Genomic DNA, 13,473 nt, shown 5'->3' with positions numbered 1-13,473 from the left:
AGGTGCACAGGGCCGCAGTGCATACAAGCCACAGTGTACAAGGCCGCAGTGCATACAGGCCGTACTGCATACGGGCCGCAGTGCATACGGGCCGAGGTGCACAGGGCCGCAGTGCATACGGGCCACAGTGCACAGGGCCGTACTGCATACAGGCCGCAGTGCATACAGGCCGCAGTGCACAGGGCCGCAGTGCATACGGTCGCGTCCGGGTGGGGGCAAAAAGGAAGTCAAGCTTAGCAGCGGTGGGGTTCCCGGATTGCTTTATGTCACATGGTGTCTCGTGTCTGGGACATGATGAGATGTGATGTGTTTGACTCTCCCTGCCGGCCCCTGGAGGATGGGCTCCCCCTTTGAGTCTGGTCCCTCCCAAAGTTTCTTCCTTCTAGGGAGTTTTTCCTTGCCACTGTCGCCTATGGCTTACTCACTGGGGGCTTTGGGTGGGGATGCTGTAAAGCGCTTTGGGACAATGTAATGTTGTGATAATGCGCTATACAAAAATAAATTAGTTGTTGTTGTTGATGTGTTCCAAGAAGAAGTCTGAGGATGTTCTCAAGCTGTACCTGTCAAAGGGAACGCTCATCTGCAGCTTGTGAGACTGGACAATCTGGACCCAAACACTGGAGGCTGTCTGAGATTAGCAACACCAGTGACTATGTCATTGCTCAGTGATTAACCTGGATCCTGTGTGAACTAATGAGGAAGAGGCAACAACCAAGATGAAACAGATGTTCCTGTGTGGGTTTCCTCCTTAGAACGTGACTGTGCATGTGAGCGTGCTTGTGCACTTGATAAAGAGTGAGTCCCTGTGATGGACCAGCATCCTATCCTGGGCGTCATGGATGATGAGGAGACCCACACCTGAAGCTCGAGGGAGCAGGCAATGTGTAGAATTTGAAGCATGTACTGTAGAGAACATCCATCTCGCTGTTGGTGGGTGGTGTGGGTCTGCATGACGTGGAGAGGGAGGACCTACCACTTGTACGTCAGAAGGAACCCGGGACAGGAAGTCCAGCAGCTCGTTGTTGTCGATGCTGTAGGGGTCTCGTAGCTTCCTTGTGAACTTGTTAACACCTGGGGGCAACAGAGGGCAGGCTAAGGAACAGGGCGGTGCTCTGAGACAGTGCTTCCCAATGTGGTCCACGTGGAACCGCAGCCAGTCCACCTTTTTACTCCCTCCGAGCTCCCTGCCAGACAGTACACATTTTTGCTCCCTCCCAGTTCCCAGTATGTGGCTCGTCTCTGGGTCTCCGAGGACAGGACTGAGAAACATTGCTCTAAGGAGTCTTTCTTAAGGCTGTGGCACTCAGCGAGCTCTGGAGGTCGCACGTATGTCGACGACACGTACTGTATGCGGAGGCTCGCTGACGAGCAGCATAGCCTCAAACCTCCAGGGCTGTGGGTTCGATAGTGTGCAGTCTGTATGTTCTCCTTCAGGTACCCTGGTCTCCCCCCCCCCCCCCCGAGTGTCCGTCCTGTGATGGAGTAGCGTCCTGTCTGGGATGTCCCCTGCCATGTTTACTGGGACAGACCCCAGGCTCTATGTGAACTTGGAATGGATATCTGGTGGTTATGGAAGATGAGTGGATGGATGGATAGATGGATGATGCAACCATCCAGGCTAAATAAACATAGAATAGATATTCGGCAACATGTGTAAGGTGAAGAAATTGAAGGTGGTGGATGTGGTTTGGGATGTGGATCTGGAGGCGGCCCGGCTCGGTGGGCAGAACCCCCACCCCACACTCACCCCAGGCCAGCACGATGTACCGGAGAGGAATGAAGTAGACCAGCACGGTGGCCAGACTCAACACCACAATGGCGAGGAAACTTAGGAAAGGGACAGTCCAACTGAAGGTGCTGCAGGGGGGTCAAAGGAAAGGGATCACATCCGTCATGTCATTAGACAGATTAGTACTATGTTCAGTATCCTAATATATAACTATAATGATTAGGTACAAGTTAAACATCTTAATTAAATTACTAAGTAAATGAAGGATTGGAAAAGCATTAGGATTTATTTTTTTTGGGGGGGGTCACTCAATATTATTTGAAATATTATTTATTTTTAAAAGGGGTAACTACAAATTCCACATTAACCCAATGATAGCCAATCAGTAAGTGATATGCATTGGATAAATGGCTTTGCTGAAATCACAGTGGACCCCTCCATCAGAGTGTCACTCTGCCGGGTCACTGCTGCGTGTCACCTAGACGTTCGCAGAGTCACATCGGCTGCTGGCATTGATTTTTTTTGTCTTTTTTTTCCTCGTCTGTTTTAACTATCTTTTGTCGTTCAGACAAACGTTAAACACAGGTTTATGGCTGAATAGCTAACACCCTTCTGGGGACATGAATTTTCAATAATGTGTCATACATTTTACAGTACTTGGAATCTGTAGCTTAATGACTTGCCGCTGTCTGTAAAGACATTGGCCTGCACAGATATCCTGAAATGTATTCATCAGAATTATTAGGCGCAATTTTCATATAAACGAGATGTACGGGACAGATGTGTGGGAATGCTTGCTGGGGCCCCCACGGGGGCTTGCTGGGGACTCACTTCTTTATCCTCTCCCCGTAGGATGCCACCTCATCCAGCGCGTTCTGCACACTGATGAACACATCCTGGATGGCGTACAGCTTGTCCATGAAACCCTTTCTCTCGGAGTCCTGCACACACAGACGACGCGCACAGGGACGTTAGCGGCTGGGGACGTTAGCGGCTGGGGACGTTAGAGATGGGCTGCTCGTCACTTTGACTCACTTCCTCGTCCCTATAGTAGCTGAAACAGCTGAATATTTATAATGTTTATAGGAATAATATGAGAGCACTGGCAACACATCAAACCAAGAGAATACATTTTTATTCACACAAAAATAAGAAAAAGGATGACGTTTACACAGCCAATAATATGCAATGTTTCTATCTTTGAATTACTGATCCATTTAAGCATGCTAAGTTCTCATCAGCATCATCAATATAAAAAATGCATATATATATATATATATATATATATATATATATATATATATATATATATATAAACGCATTTTCACAGAAGCACAATACATAACGTCGTTTTGTCAAAGGGGCAAAGGGCTTTATAGTAAATTTCCCAAAGGGTATTTTCCAGTTTTCCAGTAAAGGGAAAATGGAAAATTATACACTAACGGAAAAATGCATATATACAGTATATATGATGTATATGATCTACATCAATATATCATTGATCATGGCAAACGCCACCACCGACTGCTTCAGAAGGCATTTCAGAAAGCGCTTAAAAAAAAGAGAAGAAAAGACAAAAATTACTGGGTTCACATTCAGACACACAAATCAAATCAGCCATGAAACAGCAGAACATCAGAAGCAGCCGGAATGCGGGACAAAGGGAGCGCGGTCTGGGGGGAGCGCGGTCTGGGGCCGACCTGCCCCGAACCTCAAGACAAGGGGCGACGGTCAGCGGAGGGGAGTCTGTACAGCTGAGACGCCGGTGCTCCTACTGAACGAAACAGCGGCGAATGAGGCGTCCCTACTGTACTCCTGCTGTTCATTTAACCGGAGGTAGCGGCTGGGGATGTGAAGCTGATTCTTTATGCCTGTGTGTCCGATGCGGATGCTGCACTGCAGGGTCGCCTCTCACTGTATCCAGTGTCTGGCTTTATGCCTGTGCATCCGATGCGGATGCAGCACTGCAGGGTCGCCTCTCACTGTATCCAGTGTCTGGCTTTATGCCTGTGCATCCGATGCGGATGCAGCACTGCAGGGTCGCCTCTCACTGTATCCAGTGTCTGGCTTTATGCCTGTGCGTCCGATGAGGATGCCGCACTGCAGGGTCGCCTCTCACTGTATCCAGTGTCTGGCTTTATGCCTGTGCGTCCGATGCGGATGCCGCACTGCAGGGTCGCCTCTCACTGTATCCAGTGTCTGGCTTTATGCCTGTGCGTCCGATGTGGATGCTGCACTGCAGGGTCGCCTTTCACTGTATCCAGTGTCTGCCACTTATAATGTCTGCTGCAGCTTCAGCCAGAAGAGACCAGAAAAGCCAGTCGGATGGATCTTAAACATGACTGGTCCCAGCGTAACGCTGTCACTACTGACCCCTACGACCCGTCAAGGTCTCAAACTAGAAGCAGGCCGCAGCCGGGAGGGGGGGGGCTGACAAAAAGCGACTCCCCCCCCCCAGATCTTCAGAGAAGACTAAATTACATGCATGTGGAGTTGGGGGGGGGCAGATGTAATACAAGAGGACCACCCCCCACCAAAATATCCATTTTAAATGTATATACATAGGCACAAATATAAGCTTTCTCGTCGGCGTACTTCAGCATTTCCCAGGACACCGGCAGACAGAAAGTCTCTCCGCACATCCTCATGCATCTGTCCCTAACGACAAAAATGCGATTAGCGGGCCGCGGGTATAACAGACGGCCAGCTGGGAAAAGCAGGCGCCGCTCGCTACGGGCACGGGCCGCCGTGGCGGGCAAACTCCTCTTTTTTTTTTTTTAACGGTGCTCCCTAATGACAGGAATAGAGCGCTTGACATGGGCCCATCAGTAAAAGTGACCTATAAAAGTGAGGAATGCCTCTCCGCAACGCCGGGCTGAGGACGCACCCCTGCTAAACTTGGACTCCCCTCCCACCTCTGCACCCCTTGGCAGGGCCGCCGCTGCACCCGCGCCCCTGTGGAACACACATGAAAAATGAGGCCCCGTGCTGCCAAGGCAGCCCACATGGCTGAGCGCCACACAAGACAAACAGAAGTAATTAGACAAGGTCCTGGGGTTGTTTTCCCTTTTTTTACAAGACGTTTCTTTCTTCCCGCGGCTCCATCTGTTTCACGTTACCCGTCAAAATAAAACTGCATGTACGTGAGCCCTATTGTTTTCCGGGGGAGGCCGAGCCCAGGAATGGCCCGGGGGTGAGAGGAGCCGGAGTGCCGGGGTGGGGGGCGATGGGGGTCAGCGGTCATCGGAATCCAAAGCCTCGCCACATGCCTCCCAGACCCGTTGCTGACTCTCTCTGAAACGCTGTCTTTTCTGTCCCGGGTTGAGTGGTGGGGTGATGTGGGTGTGTGTGTGTGGGGGGGGGGGGGGGGGGGGGGGAGGTGGTGGCTACAATAACACAAAGGACAGGGAGAACCATTTCGGGATTTGATTTGGCCACAACAACAACAGAAAGGCTTAACTGGACTCTGAGAAAGAGTGGCATTTACTAAACCAATATATTCTATAAGGACATTAATAGAAGAAACACCACAAAACAAATGTATGCTCATTTTTCAGTTACTGCAGCTTAAATGTCGGCTTTCCATGGTTGGAATATTGCAGTAAGCATTTAGATGATCAATGGTCAATTAATAAAATAAAAAAAAAACAGAATTTAATCAGATTAGTAGTTATGTCCGGATATCCCAACGCACGATCATGCAGCCGAAAGGTAAAACACCCGTAGATAAGTGGCATTAAAGTCCGCATTTACCACCCCCCGTGCTCGCGCCGTGGCTCTCTGATTACCGTCAGCAGCACCCATGCATGCAATGCAAGCCCAGGCAGACTGCACAGCTGGTCTGCAGCTCCAGCCCATTTGCACATCGGCATGATACCGGAACGTGTGCATCGACGAGTCCAGCTGCCTCATCCAGCCTGGCACTGAGTGGGTATGACAAACGGGGGGGCCTTTAATTTCACCTCGCGTGGGCAGGAGGGGAACCGTGGGCCCCCGCTTGACTGCACAGAAGGTAATCCAGACTCAAGCCTCGTGACGTCACGTAGGTCCCACTGATCTGGCCGACGACGCTGCCAGGAGGACCGGGCTGCTTAGGCATGACCGAGGAGGACCGGGCTCCTTAGGCATGACCGAGGAGGACCGGGCTGCTTAGGCATGACCGAGGAGGACCGGGCTGCTTAGGCATGACCGAGGAGGACCGGGCTGCTTAGGCATGACAGAGGAGGATCGGGCTCCTTAGGCATGACCGATGAGGACCGGGCTGCTTAGGCATGACCGAGGAGGACCGGGCTGCTTAGGCATGACCGAGGAGGACCCGGGCTCCTTAGGCATGACCGAGGAGGTCCGGGCTGCTTAGGCATGACCGAGGAGGACCGGGCTCCTTAGGCATGACTGAGGAGGACCGGGCTGCTTAGGCATGACCGAGGAGGACCGGGCTCCTTAGGCATGACAGAGGAGGACCGGGCTGCTTAGGCATGACCGAGGAGGACCGGGCTCCTTAGGCATGACCGACGCTGGACGCCCCCTAGGTGTTTGAATTCATCCTCTGTTCACATCCCTTTACTTTCTCGAGATTTATCCTAACCTGGTGTGGCAGAGAGTCAGGCACATATTTACAGCGGCTCAGGGATCACGGAGAACGAGGATTGCTCCATGCATCAGTCCATTTTCCATGCCGCGTATCCAGGAGAGGTTACTGGCAAGCCTGGGGCCTGATCCAGAAGCCATAAAGGTGGGACAGATCCTGGACAGAATACCCCGGACTACAGAAAAATATATATGCATTGCCTAGACCCACAACCAAGTTTATTAGGACAATTTTATCCAAAGATAAATCACACCCTTAAGCCAATACCCACAGTCTTTGACTGCCAGATCATGATTGCTGAATTGGTTACAGCCGCCATGGGTCGTCATGACAGCACGTTACAGCACGAAGGATCACTGTGACTGCGTTACAATGGAGTTATAGCTTGACCACATTTTAAGACCTGCAACCGTCTAGGCCCTCGTTTTTCACTATTATAACCCACCCCCAATGCATAGGCATACAGCCCCCAGAACTAATCATGCTAAAATGTGTAAGAACAAATTCAGAGAAATGTTTAGCCTTTCGAACGATGTATCTGAGTGATCCAGCTATGTCAGTCAGTATTCCTGAGATTTACAGTGCATCCTCATTATTAAATTCCTGGCTTTTAATGGACCATTCTTCAGATTCTGTGGCAGGATTTGATCTGCGTCTCCTATTCAGTCTCGGCAGTCAGTCATACTAAGAAAGCGGTCACTGTAGTCTTGCCCAATAGATTATTAACATCAATTTATTTTAGACCCTAATATCGCCGCCCACCATTATAATACCTACAACTGATACAGATTTCATTGGAGTAGAAAGATTAATTACGCTATTCAGCACGTTGTAGCAGTAATTTGGAACCAGCATCTGCTCTGCCGAGTCTATCATGATCGAAGGAGGTTTGGATTTGAGAATTAAAATGGACATTTTGAACTCTTCCTAATGATCTTACTACATTAACACCCAGGCCAGAGAACAATAAGTCATGGCAGCAAGATCACAGCGTAAAATGAAGGAGCTGTTATATTTAAACGTGAATGTCAATCTGCTATTGAATCAGACTAGCAAAGAATGATGTTGATTTTGCAGAAATACTGTTTATCAGCTTTGGTGCTGATTTCAGTCCATTATTTCAGTTGTGACACAGAGTTGTTATTCTTAGAGAATACTTTAGTCTATAAGGTGTCAGCATGACCATTGATCTGACTGTGACCATTACCACACCGTAACCAATGACCCAACCGTGACCGAAGACTCAGTGCTCACACTCAAGTTTAATTTGTCCTTCCCAGAAAACTGCAACCGCAACATGAGGTCTGAATGATACCAGTCAGACCCTGGCGTGTCACTGCAAGGCAACACGAGGTGATGGAATTAAAGAAGTGAACTGCGACCAAAAAATAAGCAGGGATTCAAAGAGTCCCCTTTCTTCAAACATTCAGCCATATAACTGAAATCATATAAGCAAGGAAATTATTTCTTGTGGAGTTATTTAAAATTATTTGAAATATCTCCCTTTAAATACACTATAAAGCTGCTCTGATTTAAGAGCACTAGCATACTTACAGCCTAATAAGTTTGAACAGCCTCAGAGTCAATCCCTCACAATGCACCTTGGATCACACTCAGCACCACTGAGCAGCTGCTGTAACACCCTCGTTCGAGCATTTAATGATTCCTCAACATTGCCCCAAACTGGCTCTGTTTACCTGGCAGCTAAATTTGCCTGGAAAGTTCGCAAACCTCCTTCACCGTGGCCCCTGACCGAATCAGAGAGGCACAGGAGTGCGCAAGGCTTTTAAGATTAAAAAACAAACCAAGTGATCAAAACAGAACTTTAGAGCAGCCGAAGATAGTGTTGCTTGTATGGCCTCTGGCCACAATCACATAAAAGCAGGAGATGCTTCATCTCTCATTTTGATAAATGATTTATTTTGCAAGTAACATGTTTTGGGAGTACAGGGTGTGCATATTTTCCCCCTTTCTTCCCTTCTTTCATAACCACATCTTACAAAACCACATGTATATGTTTGTTTGACCTAACAGGGGAATGTCCAGGACACACTCACTCGCTGCCCCAGGCCCAGGAGCCCAAACGCAGGCAGATGAAATGCGGCAGAGAGGCAGCAAGCGGAGTCCGCCAGAGAAGCGCCGTCACAATCTCACCGGAGCAATCCTCCTTGACGGAGGCCATCGCAGAGAACACACCGGTCCGAGGGCAAATGTACAAATTCATAAGCAGAAATAGTTGGGGGGACCTATTTCCAGCCCGACCTCACCAGCAGCCGCAGCCTGCAAACAACAGCTAGAGGCGTCTCTGTCCTCCTAACAGGGACTCAGATGGGAGGCTGCCCCCCCCCCCACCCCACCCCCCATGGCCCCCCGAGGTTCCGAGCTTGCCGGTGCTCCATCAGCCTCAAGGTCGGCTGAGGCCCCCGCCAGCCTGCGCGACCTCGCCGGCACGAGACTCGGCCTACCCCGGCACTGTCCCTGGCCCGCCTCTCCTTCTCGTGTCCTCGCGGGCTCCCAGAATGCCCGTGCTGATGAATGGAGCCCAATTATTTTCATCCTTCGCTGTCCTGGATTCACGACGGCGCTCTCCATCTTCCAAAAACAAGGTTGTCAGAACAACATGGCAGCACTCTGAGCCCCGCTTTGTCTGCCGCAGCACGCCGTACGGGTCAGAGGGTGTAAGCGGATCCATAGAGAGGGCTGACATCACAAAGAGACTCAATCAGCTACGTCTGCCAATCGCCCTAGATAACACAACAATTACATCCTTAACTATTTAAGACATTTATTCAATGAGTGTGACTTTTAAGTTATAATGGGCTGGTTGTTAGACCTTTTCAGCATCAAAGTCAAAATGCAATTCAAGAATACAACATAGATTACTCTATGGAACAGATTTATTTATAAATGACCACACTGGCCGTCTTTGTGTCCTGCCATGTGTTTAGCTGTGTTTGATGATACAAGGGATATAGAGTCTTACATGTGATGCTCAGCACTTCAAACAGTATGACAGTGACTGCCCCCCACCCCCCACCCCACTGATGCTGAATCACATATCAGAAAAACAGCGGTGATACCGTGCCTTCAGAGTTCAACAGGAAAACAAGGAACTTGTAACAAGACACCAAAAGTGAGTTTCTGAAGGAACGACAACAGTCCCAATCAGCAAACCTCTGTGAACTCTGATGCCTTCTGACTCAAAACCAGAAATGTCAAACCTCCTTCGTAACAAAAAAGAACTCTCTCACACGGAGCTGTGGGTTCTGACCTCAGAATTCAATCTGCCACAGACATCAACAAGTGTATAGTGGAGGCCTTTCTTCTTTGATGGGCCATATGCCCGTGAACCCGCGAGAGAGGCTCACCAGTAACACGCCACTTCAGGGGAAAAATGCTCACTGACATCTGATGTCCTGTCCTTTCCTGTGTGCAGCTCTTTCGGTACATCTTCATGACTTAAAGACAACCCGTTCCGCAAAGTAAAGGTGTAATTTCCTTGGATGCCGCGTAGATGTCTCCACAATCTCTGATCTTTCTGTTGTTTCCTTTTAGTGGTTGTCTAAAGGGGCGACGGGTGGGCATGTATTCACATCCCCTTACGTATGACAAGGCTGTCAGGACGTTCTAACGATTTTCACTATTCCAGCGAAAAAAACGCAGAAGGATCAAGCAGTATCTTTTGGGAATATGAACAATATGACCGACCTGAATATTTTTATATAAACAATAAAGCTTTTTCTGAAAAGAGGCGAGGTCTTTGTTCTTCTGACTTTTATTATTATTATTTTTTTTTTAACACAGTTCATATGAAAGTCACAGCATCCTTCACCTCGTGAAACTCCGCTCTTCAGAAAAAAGCACACAGATCTCCAGGCAACACAAACTTTTTTTTAAAATTCTCATTCTTTTCAACTTAAAGAGGAAAAAAATTCTCATCGCCCGTGGCCATGCGTTGCAGATCGCAAGATTAATAGCCCACAAACAAGTTTGCCATCACACAAATTTTAAAGCTTTAAAATAATCCATTCATGCTCTTTAGTCCAATTACATTCTAGAACGGCACTATCGGTGAGATCGCGGGGGGGGCCTGTCGCTCAGGCAAATTTCCACCGCCACGTGTAATCTGCAGATCAGCCCTACTGTAATTTCAGACTTGACTATAGTGGTCACGATTTAAGATCTGTTTCTGCACTTCTCTTCCTTTCTTTCGAGTAAAAAGGTAAATCCGTTTTCCATTTCCCTCCATTTCTGCCCAATGAACCAGAGCTGACATAGGAGAGCTGTTTTTTTATATATTTTTTTCTTTCCTGTGGTGCTTCACTGGATCTTGTAACCTCCCAGGCACTATAACTATGAGCTAATACTCGCAATCTGCTGACATATCTAACTGCCTCGTTTTATCAGCCAGCTACAACTGCTTCGTCAGTCTACAAGACCCCTCCCTTACAGGCACAAACACGATAACGCCAAAGAGTCTTTTTTTTTCCGGCTGATTGCATCTCGTGTACCTGCCTGAAGCCTGATATAAAAAATGCAAACCTATGTCAAGTTTTTTAACTATGTCAGTTAAAAAATATAAATATGTAAAATAAGTCAAACCCAACATTGGCACCGTATGGGGACAATCCTTGATCCATTTGTGTTGGATTTTACATGCTGTTTGCAGGCAATATTATCAGTCTTGTCTGCATGTCTGGTTTTGTGGACAATGCATCAGAAAAGCGCAGTGTGATGTTGATCAGCCAGACAAAAGGCACACCTGTGCATAGCAGAGTGATGTTCATTCACTCTTTTTATTCATTAATATTTCCTCCGCATGCTTTCGGACAGTGATTGTAACGGTGCAGCCGCCACCAGGATTCGAAGGTGGAAGGCAGCCTGTCTGACGGTCACGGCAATCTGCCCTGCCGTATCCACAGCTTCCGGCCTGGGCCAACACGTGCTCCCATGATGCCGCAGCAGGCCAGCGCTGTGACTCAGAGACGCCAAGGGCCATTTGTGGCCTCCGTCTGCCGGTTTCTCTCCTATGTGACCCTTTTGTAAAGCGAAGGCATCGCTCACCTTCCTTCTGTGCCAAACAGTAACTTGTTCCTCCTACCAAACCTTGCTCTGTATTTTTGAGACTGAAGCTCGGAGCCTCTCCAGCTGATCACAACTCTGGTGTTTAGACACCTTCGGGAAATGTCAGAATTTCAAAAAGTTTAAACTCTGACCCAGACGTCGCACTGGGAAAGGTGATTGAAAGCTGATTGCTTTTGCATTTGACTTCATGCACACTGCCAATGTTGTGTGACGGCGTCTATGTCCGTCTAGGGGAATCCTGTCTAACCAAATCTGTTGGGCGGTAACAGGCCGGCCCACGTCCCGACACACAGACACATTCACCGGCTCATTGTTTTACTCTCATACGTACGTCACAAGGTTGACTGAACAGCGAACGGGTATCATCTGGGATCAGCCAGGCATCGTGCTGCCAGTCTCCTCGGCCGATCGGAGAACATGACAGCCAGACCTGGCCTCATGGGGGGGACGGGGGGGGGGGGCGCGTTGCATTAATGACACACTCATTAAAATTTGGTTAACACCATAACACTGAAGACCACAGCTTACGAACCCCAGCGGGTGAGAACAGGTGTTCTTCTCCCGTCGTTTGGAGATTGCTGGGGGGGGGGGGTTGTCTGGGACGCTGCGCTGTAGCACGCAAGCCTAACGTGACTGCATTTGTGACGGAGTGACTGGGAGACCTTGTCATGGCACGCCACGCTGGCGCTAACGTAGCTGCAGGCTGAGCAGCAGGCCAGGTGGCTCGCACGGCGGGGGGGGGGAGGGTCTCTCTGTGTAGCTTTCACAAGCGGAAACGTGGTAGAAAAAAAGACAATGACACTTTGGGCGTAAAGGACTTTTTGGATACTGAGTGGTAAAAAAAAAACACAGACATATTACACACAGCGCAGTTTACTCACTTTGAGGCACCAACCAGCCCCCTTGAGTAAGAGTGTCCATTGTATGTACAAACATGCTTGTTTAGTCAATTAATTGAACAGCATGTTACCAGTGCGAGGTGATTAATATGCGAATGCTCATTATATTCATTGCGGTCGGGATGTGTCTGATGCAAACTGAACAAATGTACGAAAACTTTCTGAATGCGTTACGGTAGATCTAACGCGGGCGTTTCCTTCCGGAACCCCACTTGTCCGTAAAACAGGAAGAAAATGGAAGAAATGCCACGTGACGCATCTAAGTAGACAAACCCGGGAATTACGTGTGAACAGTAAGGAGCTACGCACTCGGAGGCGGGGCCAGCACGCTCCCCAATCCCACCCCCCCCCCCCCCCCCCCCAAAGGGTAATCGACAGGCTTTAACAGGGGAGTTATCAGCCTCAATTGGGGCCGACTTTCACTGAGGCAGAGTGACGAGGAATGGAAACACGCGTCAACAGGGACAGGGGGCCCCGGCCGGGGGGGGGCACAGCCGGGGGGGGGGGGGGCACACTGAATGGAAAACAGGTGCTGGGGACTCACGACATGTAATGCCCCGTTTATCCCTGAGAGCAAAGGTTATCCAGCTAATGGCAGCCTTATGGGCAGAGTGACGGGGGGGGGGGGCTCCAGCTAAGGTTAAACATCTGGGATGGATCGCATGGTCTGGCAATACATGCTTCAGGTGCAATTAAAATGAAGTTGTGGCACATTTATTGATCTTGTGTGTGTGTTTTATTTTCACTTTCATCCCATAAAAGGCTCGTCACCGACCAAACACCTTAATGCTTTACCAGCGGAGCAGAACGCGGACACCGAGCTGGTCATGGTGGGCTTGGGGGGGGGGGGGTTATGGGGCGACGGCGAGCAAATGGAGGAGACAAATTTGTTCACTCCCCTGATCTACACTGGCTGTGCACTTAACTGAAACGGCAGGGGGGGGGGCAGAGTTGGGGCAGGGTTACATGAAAGGGACGGTCAGCCGCCGCCGTCCTGTAAAAGAGAAACACAGCCTATCCGTGGCTAAAAGTGAAGATCTAACACGGGAGTAACAGCGGCGGATCAAAAGCTACGCAATTGGACCCAGTAAATTACAGTATTTATGGCCTCCCTGCCTATTTGTAACAATAACAGACTCTTATATGGAGTGATAATCCACAGGCTGGCTTTG

The 13,473-nt window shown here is 49.1% G+C and overlaps 1 protein-coding gene across 9 annotated transcripts in view; it reads right to left on the bottom strand.

The window, feature by feature from the left end:
- Positions 1-13,473, bottom strand: part of LOC111860033 (multiple C2 and transmembrane domain-containing protein 1-like) — a 139,435-nt gene that overhangs the window by 7,207 nt on the left and 118,755 nt on the right. For all 9 annotated transcript variants that reach the window (XM_023843310.2, XM_023843299.2, XM_023843336.2 and 6 more), the window contains exons 18-20: positions 2,561-2,670; positions 1,748-1,857; positions 974-1,071 (exon numbers count right to left, since the gene is read on the bottom strand). In XM_023843310.2, the coding sequence (XP_023699078.2) occupies positions 974-1,071; positions 1,748-1,857; positions 2,561-2,670 (318 nt within the window). The remainder of the gene's footprint in view (positions 1-973; positions 1,072-1,747; positions 1,858-2,560; positions 2,671-13,473) is intronic.

This window comes from Paramormyrops kingsleyae, chromosome 7, assembly GCF_048594095.1.
Source record: "Paramormyrops kingsleyae isolate MSU_618 chromosome 7, PKINGS_0.4, whole genome shotgun sequence".
NCBI classification, from domain to species: Eukaryota; Metazoa; Chordata; class Actinopteri; order Osteoglossiformes; family Mormyridae; genus Paramormyrops; species Paramormyrops kingsleyae.
The sequence above is the reverse complement of the archived record's forward strand: the minus strand, read 5'-3'. Positions and strand labels throughout refer to the sequence as shown.